Source organism: Lepus europaeus, chromosome 3, assembly GCF_033115175.1.
Source record: "Lepus europaeus isolate LE1 chromosome 3, mLepTim1.pri, whole genome shotgun sequence".
In the NCBI taxonomy this organism is placed as follows: Eukaryota; Metazoa; Chordata; class Mammalia; order Lagomorpha; family Leporidae; genus Lepus; species Lepus europaeus.
The window spans coordinates 85,963,610-85,975,361 of record NC_084829.1 but is presented as its reverse complement, the minus strand read 5'-3'; the positions used below and the strand labels follow the sequence as shown (position 1 = coordinate 85,975,361).

Genomic DNA, 11,752 nt, shown 5'->3' with positions numbered 1-11,752 from the left:
TATTTGTTTATTTATTTGAAAGTCAGAGTTACACAGAGAGAGGAGAAGGAGAGAGGGAGAGAGGGAGAGAGGGAGAGAGGGAGAGAGGGAGAGAGGGAGAGAGGGAGAGAGGGAGTCTTCCACCTGATGGTTCACTTCCCAATTGGCCGCAACGGCCAGAGATGGGCCAATCTGAAGCGAGGAGCCAGGAGCTTCTTCCGGATCTCCCACACAGGTGCAGGGGCTCAAGGACTCGTTCCATCTTCTACTGCTTTCCTAGGCCATAGCAGAGAGCTGGATCGGAAGTGGAGCAGCCGGGTCTCGAACTGGCGCCCATATAAGATGCTGGCGCTTCAGGCCAGGGCATTAACTCGCTGTGCCACAGCGCCGGCCCCTGTCAAAGCCTTTCTTACGGGAAAAGTGGACATCTGAAGGAAGAATTCATCCTAAAGAGAATCTACAGGCAACAAAGAGGAGCCCAAGGGCTGGCATTGTGGCACAGCAAGTTGGGCCACCTGCGATGCCAACATCCATTATGAGCACTGGTTTGAATCCCTGCTGCTCCACTTCCATTCCAGGTCCCTGCTAAGGCAGTGGAGGATGGCTCAAGTGTTTTGTTTGGTCCTGCCACCCACGTGGGAGACCTAGATGGAGTCCCAGGCTCCTGGATTCAGCCTGGCCCTGCCGTAGCTGTTGTTTTCATTTGGGGAGTGACCCAGCGGATGGAAGATCTCTCATTCTCTCCCTGTCTTTTCCTCTTTCTCTTTGTAACTATGCTTTTCAAAATAATACATTTTTCTTTTTTTTAAAGAGGAGGCCAAGACATATTTGGGAGGCTGAGTTGGGGATCCTAGAAAGCCTTATTGCTTCCTCTGTGGGCATCTATTTTTTAACTTAATATTTTATTATTAATTTTTGAAGATACATTTTTAATTTACATTATAGTGGAAGGCATAGAAAAAGAACATAGTCTAGCAGGAGAATAGGAAAGGGCTATAGACAATAATCAAATGAAAAGATGCTCAACTTCACTCATAATTTTTTAATTTTAATTTTTTAAAGATTTATTTTATTTATTTGAAAGACAGAGTTATACAGAGGTAGGGACAGAGAGAGAGGTATCTTCCATCCTCTGGGTCACTCCCCAAATGGTCACAATGGCTGGAGCTGCGCTAATCCAAAGCCAGGAGCCAGGAGCTTCTTCCAGGTCTCCCATGTGTGTGCAGCGGTCCAAGGACTTGGGCCATCCTCCACTGCTTTCCCAGGTGCATTGGCAGGGAGCTGGATCTGAAGTGGAACAGCTGGGACTTGAACAGACTCCCATATGGGATGCTGTTGCTGCAGTCTGGGGCTTTAACCTGCCATGCCACAGCGCTGACCCCTTCACTCCTAATTTTAAAATAGTCACAAAATTATTAAAGCTGCAGTAGCATATAATTCCTATCAATTTGTTTGACAAAGATTTAAAAGAAAGTTTTAAAACAAAACATTGTATTTGCAGTGACATTGATACACATGGCGTTTCTTTTTTTTTTTTTTTAAATTTTAGTGGTCATCTATTTTTTCTTTGCTGAATAGCAGAGACCTGGGAGTAGGAGCAAGATAGGTAGAAACACCCACCAGGCAAAGGATACCTGTTAGAGAGAGAGAAACTGTTCACTCACTTGGAAGCAATGTTCCCACCCTACTCTGCACTGTACTGGATAAATGGGAGCCAGAGTGTCCTACCAATCTTTGGTACTGAGGGTGGAGAGGGGATAATGGAACAGTGGAGTACAAATTGAGCAAACACTGTTGCAATAACAGAGCAAATAGCAGCTGCTCAGAAGTGGTTTGCAGCTTTCTGTGTCTAGGCCAAGAGCTTCCCGGGTGGACACAGTGTATATGAGAAGGAAAGCTTCCCAGGGGAGTTGTCTCCAGAAGGGAGACCCGTATTTGTCATGTTTTGGCTACCAACAGGAAATACCTGAGGCTCGCTGCTTTATAAAGAAAAGAGGTTTATTTTGGATCATGGCGCTGAAGAGTCACAGTTCAAGACTAGGCAACTTCCATTGCTACAGCCTCTAGTGACGGTATTCTTTGCAGAACTCTGAGTTGGCACAGGTTATTACATGGCAATAAATGGGCAGCTTGCATGCTCTACACCGTCTTTTCCACCAGGATTCATAGAGGCTACACCTTAATTACCTAAAACAATCTAATCTCTTCCCAGAGACGAGACCCTACCTCTACGTACCCCGACCGCATTACATTTCCATTCCTTTCAGATCATTCACATACAACTTTGGGAACTAATTCGCATGAGTTTGCAGATAAATCATATTCAATTTTAGCTAAAAAGTCTGAGCCGATCTCAGTGGGACAGACCAGGCGCGTGATCTAACTCAGCCAGCCTCAGAAAGTCATTGGGGCCTCTTTAATTGTGGGAGAATCCTTCTTCCACTGAGGTGGTCCAGGTATTGAAGAGCAGAGCTGCCCAGAAAGTTCTCCACTGATTCTTTTTTTTTTTTAAAAGATGTATTTATTTACTTGAGAGGCAGAGTTACAGACAGAGGGAGAGACAGAGAGAGAGGTGTTCCCCCGGGGGGCTGGTTCATTCCCTAAATGGCCACAATGGCCAGAGCTGGGCCATCTGAAGCCAGGAGCCAAGAGCTTTCTCTGGTACTTGTTCCTCTGATTCACTTTACGGGGAATCTTCCCATCAAACCCAGATCCGGGCGGGACACAAAACTTGAGCTGTGACAGTGGAGAGAGGCCTTTTTCATCAGTACCATAAATGCCTTTATGAAAGCGGCAGGTCAATGAAAGCATGAAAAAAAGCTTGCTGTCCTTCTAGTGTGTGGGATTACTTTGAGTCATCTACGTGGGAAAAGAAAATACTATACAGGTCCCTCACCCCGGTACGGGACAGGGATGACTGCGCACGCGCAGAGGCGGTCCACTCACGCTTCGCAGCTCGGAGGGGCGGGGCGAAGGTAGACCCGCTCCGCCCATTCGCCGTGGCTTTTACTCCTTGCCATCCCTCTGCCGAGTTTCCTTTCTTTCCCCTTTGACCTCGGAAAGAAGGGGGCGGGGTCTTTAGGGGCGGAAGTCGCGGTGCATTGTGGGCTCGGATAGAGCTGCGGAGTTGAGCCTGAATGAAAGTGGCGCGCCGCCCCTGATGTTATCCGGCTAGGAGCGGCTGGCGTTCGGATCCCAGGCGGTGTTCGGGTGCCGCGGACCTCTGGTGGGGACCAGACCTCGAGGAGGCGGCGGCAGAGGCGCGGAGAGCGTTGGTGAAGCCGAGCGGCTCTGCGCGGCCCCAAGACATGGCTCAAAACAAGATCCCACCGCGGTGGCTGAACTGTCCTCGGCGCGGGCAGCCGGTTGCAGGTAACCCGGGCAGGAGCTGTTCCCGGTCCCGCACCCAGACGGGCAGGGGGTGGGCCGCCCGGGGAGCACAGCTTTCGGTGGTCCCGTGTCTGTCAGTGATATTTCAGGACCCCGATGTGCCGGGTCGAGAGAAGCTTCGTGGATGAGTGTTTTGGGACCGCGGACGGGAGGGGGTGGGTCGGTCGATGGGGGTTCCTTGTCACTGCACCTGCAAGGCTAAGTGTTGCGGGCGGGATGGTTTGTGCGGCAGGAGTGGAGGACCCAGGATACTGTAAACAGTACTTGGAGGCTTACAAGTTTGTGAATCTTCTAGGATTCAGCCCTCGCGTTGGAAGGAGACAGGACGGGTTAGGGAGGGAGAAAGGATAAGGAAGAGGAGGGCATGAGCGCCCAGTGGAAAACGGACCGACACCGAGGCTGAGAAGACGGAGGTTTTTTGTTAAGTGACTTTTATTGTGGGTTTTTCATCTTTATTGAGTTTGAAATATAATAAGCTTTAAAGTGTACGGTTTGATAGAGACTATACACACGTATACATTCCAGGAGACACCTATGAAACCATGGCCCCTCAAAGTTTCCCCTTGTTTCTTGGTAAGCCCTTCCTTCTTAGGCAACCAGTCATCTACTTTCTATAGATTAGTTTGCATTTTCTAGAGTTTTTTTTAAATTCTAGAAATACTATATGGGAACATATAGTTGGGCTGTGCGTGTCTGGCCTGTTTTTCTCAGCTGTACTGTTTAGAGACTCCTTCAGGTTGTCTCGTGGATCGATAACTCATTTCTTTTCGTTGCTAAGTGGTATTCCTTTTGTTAGGGATACTCTGTACTTTGCTTTTTATTCTTCTGTTGATGGTCTTTAGAGTTGTTTCCAGTTTTTAGCTATTACAGATAGACTTGCTGTGAACATTCATGCACAGTTATTTGGGTGGACATATGCTGCTTTTGTCTTGTGGAAATCTCTAGGAGAGGAATGGCTGGATCAGGTGTAGGTGTACAGATAGTTTTCTAAGAAACTGCCCGCTTCTCTTCCTAGGCAGTACCATTTTCCATTGCTGCCATCAGTGCATTTTATTTGTTCCCATGGTCCAGGACACTTGGTGTGGTCAGTCATATTAGTTGTAGCCATTGCGATAGATGTGGAGTAAGATCTTACGTGGTTTGATGTTGAGCGTCTTTTCACGTGCCTCTTGACTACTCATATCTTTTGTGAAGTATCCAGATCTTTTGCTGATTTTGAAACTGGGCTCATCTCACTGAGTTGTTAGAGTTCCTTATATGGTCTCTGTTGAATATATGTTTTTGCAAGTCTTTTCTCCAGTCTGTGACTTACTTTTTCATTCTCTAAAATTTCTTTTGAAGGGTGAAAGCTTGACATTTTAACTAACTTCAACTTATTGCTTTTTCTAGGAGCTAGTTTTGAAATGAAATTAAAAGATTTTGTAGTTATGAGTATTTACTAATTATGTACATATTTATTGTGAGCCTAATTATTTCAAATTATTGAGGAGGAGATTCTGTAGACATTTTTAAAAATTTTTTTATTTTTATTTTTTTAATTAAACTTTTATTTAATGAATTTAAATTTCCAAAGTACAGCTTATGGGTTACAATGGCTTCCCCCTCCCAAAACTTCCCTCCCACCCACAACCCTCCCCTTTCCCGCTCCCTCTCCCCTTCCAATCACATTATGATTCATTTTCAATTCTCTTTATATACAGAAGATCAGTTTAGTATATATTAGTAACGATTTCAACAGTTTGCCCCCATAAAGCAACACAAAGTGAAAAAAAATACTGTTGGAGTACTAGTTATAGCATTAAATAAGAGTGTACAGTACATTAAAGACAGAGATCCTACATAATATTTTTTTAAAAAATTAATTTTCTATGCCATTTCCAATTTAACACCAGGTTTTTTTTTTTTTTTTCATTTCCAATTCTCTTTATATACAGAAGATCGATTCAGTATATAATTAGTAAAGATCTCATCAGATTGTACCCACGCAGAAACACAAAGTGTAAAAATACTGTTTCAGTACTAGTTATAGCATCACTGCACATTAGACAACACATTAAGGACAGATCCCACATGGGATGTAAGTACACAGTGACTCCTGTTGCTGACTTAACAATTTGACACTCCTGTTTATGGCGTCAGTAATCTCCCTAGGCTCTAGTCATGAGTTGCCAGGGCTATGGAAGCCTTTAGAGTTCGCTGACTTTGATCTTATTCTGCTAGGGTCATAGTCAAAGTGGAAGTTCTCTCCTCCCTTCAGAGAAAGGTACCTCCTTCTTTGATGGCCCTGTTCTTTCCACTGGGATCTCACTCACAGAGATCTTTCATTTAGGTCTTCTTTTTTTCTTTTCCATGGTATCTTGGCTTTCCATGCCTACAATACTCTCATGGGCTCTTCAGCCAGATCCGAATGCCTTAAGGGCTGATTCTGAGGCCAGAGTGTTGTTTAGGACGTCTGCCATTCTATGAGTCTGCTGTATATCCCACTTCCCATGTTTGATCTTTCTCTCCCTTTTTGATTCTATCAGTTAGTATTAGCAGACACTTGTCTTGTTTGTGTGATCCCTTTGACTCTTAGACCTATCAGAGCCATCGAATGTGAACTGAAATTGATCACTTGGACTAGTGCGATGGCATTGGTACATGCCACCTTGATGGGATTGTATTGGAATCACCTGGCACATTTCTAACTCCAGCATTTGGGGCAATCTGATTGTGCATGTCCCAAATTGTACATCTCCTCCCTCTCTTTTTCCACTCTTAAATTTAACAGGGATCACTTTTCAGTTATCTGTAGACATTTTTTGTTTAGGTTTGTTGAATCTTTTAGTTTGTCAGCTTTTTGCATTTTGTGTAAAATCATCAATGAAGCATATAAACAATGGATAAAAGTGATATTGAAGATAATCTAAGCAACTCTTAGTGTATATTTGGAATTAGAAAACAGTTTACAGGCCGGCGCCGTGGCTCAACAGGCTAATCCTCTGCCTTGCGGCGCCGGCACACCGGGTTCTAGTCCCAGTCGGGGCACCGATCCTGTCCTGGTTGCCCCTCTTCCAGGCCAGCTCTCTGCTGTGGCCAGGGAGTGCAGTGGAGGATGGCCCAAGTGTTTGGGCTCTGCACCCCATGGGAGACCAGGATAAGCACCTGGCTCCTGCCATCGGAACAGCGCGGTGCGCCGGCCGCAGCGCGCTACCGAGGCGGCCATTGGAGGGTGAACCAACAGCAAAAAGGAAGACCTTTCTCTCTGTCTCTCTCTCTCACTGTCCACTCTGCCTGTCAAAAATTAAAAAAAAAAAAAAAAAGAAAACAGTTTACAAATCAAATTGATTTTTTTTTTTTTAATTTATTTGAACGGCAGAGTTACAGAGAGAGAGAGAGAGAGAGAGAGAGAGAATTTCCATACATTGCCTTTATTCCCCAAATGGCCGCAATGGCCAGGGCTGGGCCGGGTGGAAGCCAGGAGCCAGAAGCTTCATCTGGATCTCCCATTGAGGTGCAGGGGCCCAAGCACTTGGGCTATCCATTGCTTTCCCAGGCACGTTAGCAGGGAGCTGGATTGGAAGTGGAGGAGCTGGGACTGGAACTGGTGCCCATATGGGATGCTGGTGTTGTGAGTGGCTGCTTAACTCTGTCAGGCCACGACGCTGACCCCACAAGTCAAGTTTTTAAAAATTTTTTTTGGAAATTGAGCTAAACTAGTGATGGTGTGCTCCAGATTTGTAGTTCAAACTTTAGAGTATCAGAATAAAATGGAAGGTTTATTAAAAACTCAGTGACATCCACCCTTAGAATTTTCATTTTTCATTAGTTCCCAGATAATGCTCTTGATCCTGATCTGGAAACAAATGATAATTTTTTTCATGGAATTTTAAAACAGAGTCTTTTTTTAAAAATGACTTAATTATTTATTTTTGAAAGAGACAAAAAGATATATTCCATCTGCTAGCTTGCTCCCCAGGTGGCCACAATGGCCAGGGATGGGCCAGGACAAAGCCAGGAGCCAGGAGACCTACCTGGGTCATCCATGTGGGTGGGCAGGGGCCCAAGCATTGGGGCCATCCTCTGCTGCTTTTTCCCAGGCCATTATCAGGGAGCTGGATAGGAAGTAGAGCAGCTGGGAACCAGCACCCGTGTGATCCTGGAGTCTCAGGTGGTGGCTTTACTCACTATGCTGCAATGCTGGCTTCTAAAACAGAGTTTTAATAAAAGACTCACAACTTGGCAATAGCAATCAGAATACTGACTTTAGTTAGAAACATAGGACAAAAGTGGCACTAGTTGGAGGATTGATAGTAGTGAATAAGGTACTTCGATCTGGACAGTTTATACCTCTCTGAGAAAGGGAGTTGGTTGCCTCATTAAAAATCCTACTCTGCAGAAGCAGTGGAAGATGACTCAAGTGCTTGGACCCCTGCACCCATGTGGGAGACTGGAAGAAGCTTCTGGCTCCTGGCTTTGGCCTGGCCCAGTCCTGGTTATTGCAGCCATTTGGAGAGTGAACCAGTGGATGGAAGTTCTCTCTGTTTCTCCCTCTCTCTGTCAGTAATTCTGCCTCATAAATGAATAAATAAATCTTAAAAAAAAAATCCTACTCTGCTGGTAATGAAGAGGGTCTGGAATAGCTTTTTCTTTTCTTTTTATTGTATTGGAATATTTTGACCTCCAAGGTTAGACTCTTTTTTTTTTTTTTTTTAATTTATTTTATTTTATTTGAAAGTCACAATTACAGAGAGGCAGAGGCACAGAGCGAGGGACAGAGAAAACATCTTCCATCCGGTGGTTCACTTCCCAAATGGCCGCAATGGCCAGAGCTGAGCCAGTCTGAAGCCAGGAGCCAGGAGCTTCTTCTGGGTCTTCCCACGTGGGTGCAGGGGCCCAAGGACTTGGGCCATCTTCTACTGCTTCCCTAGGCCAAGCAGAGAGTTGGATAGGATGAGGAGCAACTGGGACTTGAACCGGTGCCCATCCGGATGCCGGCACTGCAGGCGCTGGCTTTACCCACCGTGCTGCAGCGCCAGCCCCTAGACTCTTGATTATTGTGATTGAGTCACTGAGCGTTACCTATCTGATTGTGTTCTCTGAATAGAACCCTGGACCTCATGACAACCAAACTGGATCACTGGCTTGTGATACTTTTAGAAAGTAAAGTGAACATACAGTTCTTTTTTTTTTTTTTTTTGACAGAGTGGATAGTGAGAGAGAGAGAGACAGAGAGAAAGGTCTTCCTTTTTGCCGTTGGCTCACCCTCCAATGGCCGCTGCGGCCGGCGCATCTCGCTGATCCTTAGCCAGGAGCCAGGTGCTTCTCCTGGTCTCCCATGTGGGTGCAGGGCCCAAGGACTTGGGCCATCTTCCACTGCCTTCCCAGGCCGTAGCAGAGAGCTGGCCTGGAAGAGGGGCAACTGGGATAGAATCCGGCGCCCCAACCAGGACTAGAATCTGGTGTGCCGGCACCGCAAGGCAGAGGATTAGCCTGTTAAGCCACGGCGCCGGCCAAACATACAGTTCTTGATCAGTTTCTCTGATTTATCCTTAAAGTTGTGTCTCTGTGTCCTAGCAGTGTTCATATATCATATTGTGTATTTTGGAAATGTAGGATTAGCAGTACTTTACTGGAGCAGAGCAAGGTATACTAGTAATACCCTTGAAAGCTTTAGTGAGAAATAAATCATGCATACTCCCATTTTCTACTTTTTTTTCTGATTATAAAAGTAACCCACACTCATTGTATATTTTCTTTGAAATTTTGCATATTGAAGAAAACATATATGGCTGCTCAGATTTTTTTTTTTCATGGATAAAGATGTACCTTATCAGCACTAGAAATTCATACTTTTCCTGAGTCAGAAAAAAGTTGAAACTAATTAGTTATAACCTATTCCCCTGTAAAGTCACCATTTTTTTCTTTTCTTTTCTTTTTTTTTTTTTTTAAAGATTCATTTATTTATTTGAAAGAGTTATATAGAGAGAGAAGAGGCAGAAAGAGAGAAGTCTTCCATTTGCTGGTTCACTCCCCAGTTGGCTGCAACGGTCAGAGCTATGCTGATCTGAAACCAGGAGCCAGGGGCTTCTTCTGGGTTTCCCACGCACGTGCAGGGGCCCAAGGACTAGGGCCATCTTCTGCTTTCCCAGGCCATAGCAGAGCTGGATCAAAAGAGGAAAAGCCAGTACTTGAACTGGTGCCCATATGGGATGCTGGCACTGTAGGCTTCAGCTTTACCTGCTAGGCCACAGCACCAGATCTGTAGTCATCTTTTTCTAATTAAACTAGCCTTCCGGTGAAAGAGAGCTGCTGGTGATAGGGCCAAGCTTTGTCTCTGAAGTTCGGATTCTTTTTTTTTTTTGAAAGGCAGAGTTAGACAGTGAGAGAGAGAGACAGAGAGAAAGGTCTTCCTTTTTCCATTGGTTCACCCCTAAGTGGCTGCTAAGGCCGCTGCGCTGCGGCTGGTGAGCTGCGCTGATCCGAAGCCAGAAACCAGGTGCTTTTCCTGGTCTTCCATGTTGGTGCAGGGCCCAAGGACCTGGGCCATCCTCCACTGCACTCCCGGGCCACAGCAGAGAGCTGGATTGGAAGAGGAGCAACCGGGACAGAATCCGGCGCCCCAACCGGGACTAGAACCCGGGGTGCTGGTGCCGCAGGTGGAGGATTAGCCTAGTGAGGTGCGGCGCCGGCCTGAAGTTCTGATTCTTTCTTTCTTTCTTTTGAATATTAGATTTCAGGTAATATCATGAAGAAAATAAACATCTCATTTCTTAAAGATATATCATATAAGATGTAATTATTTTGCACTAACCATATGTAAAAAATTTACTAAGCATTGTGGGACTATAAATATGAGACATAGTTTTGTGATAGTGGTGGTGACTTTGAATTTATTTCCCATAGCAAATATTTGTGTGTCTACTTTGTGCTAGTTCTTGGGGCTAGGGAGATTGGCTGGGTCCTCAGCTTAGAAAGCACATTTTTGGGAGTAGTCAGCCATCAGTCCTGTCATAATAAATGCAGCAATGATTCTGTTGTAAAATATGATGGACTACCAGAGGTAATAAACCTAATTCTTTGCTTGAGGTTGTTTGTGGAAGAAGAGATATGATGGAAGAAGAGATCAAGGAAGACTTTTTAGAAAATATACACATGAGTTATCTTGAATAAACAGAAGTGTGGCAGCCAGAGGGCTGGGAGGTGTTTTTGGAAAGGCCATATGTTTGGCTAGGATGATACTGTTGGAGATCTTGGACTGAAAAAGTCTATTCTGGAGGGTTTCAGTGAGGATATGAAGTATACAGGTTTAGCAGGATGTAATGAGGAGTTTTTAAATATCTTCAGAACACCTTTACTGTGCATTGACAAAACATTGTAGTTTTCTAAGCATTCTACGAGATGATTTGATTTCATTTTAAAACTTACTTTGTTGGCCGGCGCCGCAGCTCACTAGGCTAATCCTCCGCCTTGCGGCGCCGGCATACCGGGTTCTAGTCCCGGTCGGGGCACCGATCCTGTCCCGGTTGCCCCTCTTCCAGGCCAGCTCTCTGCTGTGGCCAGGGAGTGCAGTGGAGGATGGCCCAAGTGTTTGGGCTCTGCACCCCATGGGAGACCAGGATAAGCACCTGGCTCCTGCCATTGGATCAGCGCGGTGCGCTACCGCGGCAGCCATTGGAGGGTGAACCAACGGCAAAAGGAAGACCTTTCTCTCTGTCTCTCTCTCACTGTCCACTCTGCCTGTCAAAAATTTAAAAAACAAACAAAAAAAACTTACTTTGTCTTTAACGAACGCATGGAGACAAAGGTGGAAATGGTGAGCCTAGTTAAGAACTTGCAGTCTAGATGAAAGACAATGGTGATAGTTTACAAGTGGAAAGTGGAACATGGAGGGATGATTTGAGAATTATTAAAAAGGGAAAATGGACAGAACTTGGTGTTGGATTTAGAATGAAAACAAAAGTCAAAACTGAGTCTTCTGTTTGTGGCTTATGCTATGTGATGATTCTGTGTTAGGAGAGAGGAGCACGTAGTCTCGAGGAGATACTGTTAAGATCCTGATTACTCAAGTAGGGTTCCTGAGTAAACAGTAGGATATGTGGATTAGAACTTTAAAAAGTTCGAGGTGGAGATGTACATATGAGAATTGTTAGCATAAAGACAATATTTAAAGACATGGCAGTTGATTGGTTAGGATAAGATTTAAGTAATGCCAATTTCTCTAACAACTCCCCAAACTTAGGAGTTCCAATCAACATGCTTATTTCTTCCTTATATCATAATGCCTTGTATGTGAGGGAACTTTCCCAGCAGGCTCCTCGCTGATTGGTGACTGTCTAGGTTCTTTCCATTGTATGATGCTGTCCTTTTTTTTTTTTTTTTTTAAGATTTTTTATTTATTTAT

General features: G+C 44.9%; 1 protein-coding gene across 1 annotated transcript in view; it reads left to right on the top strand.

Annotated features, from left to right (window-relative positions):
• The first annotated feature begins 3,077 nt into the window (after positions 1 to 3,077).
• The window catches only part of RNGTT (RNA guanylyltransferase and 5'-phosphatase), a 327,349-nt gene continuing 318,674 nt past the window's right edge, over positions 3,078 to 11,752 (top strand). The window contains exon 1 of the mRNA XM_062186494.1: positions 3,078 to 3,351. Within this exon, the coding sequence (XP_062042478.1) occupies positions 3,288 to 3,351 (64 nt within the window). The 5' untranslated portion in view covers positions 3,078 to 3,287. The remainder of the gene's footprint in view (positions 3,352 to 11,752) is intronic.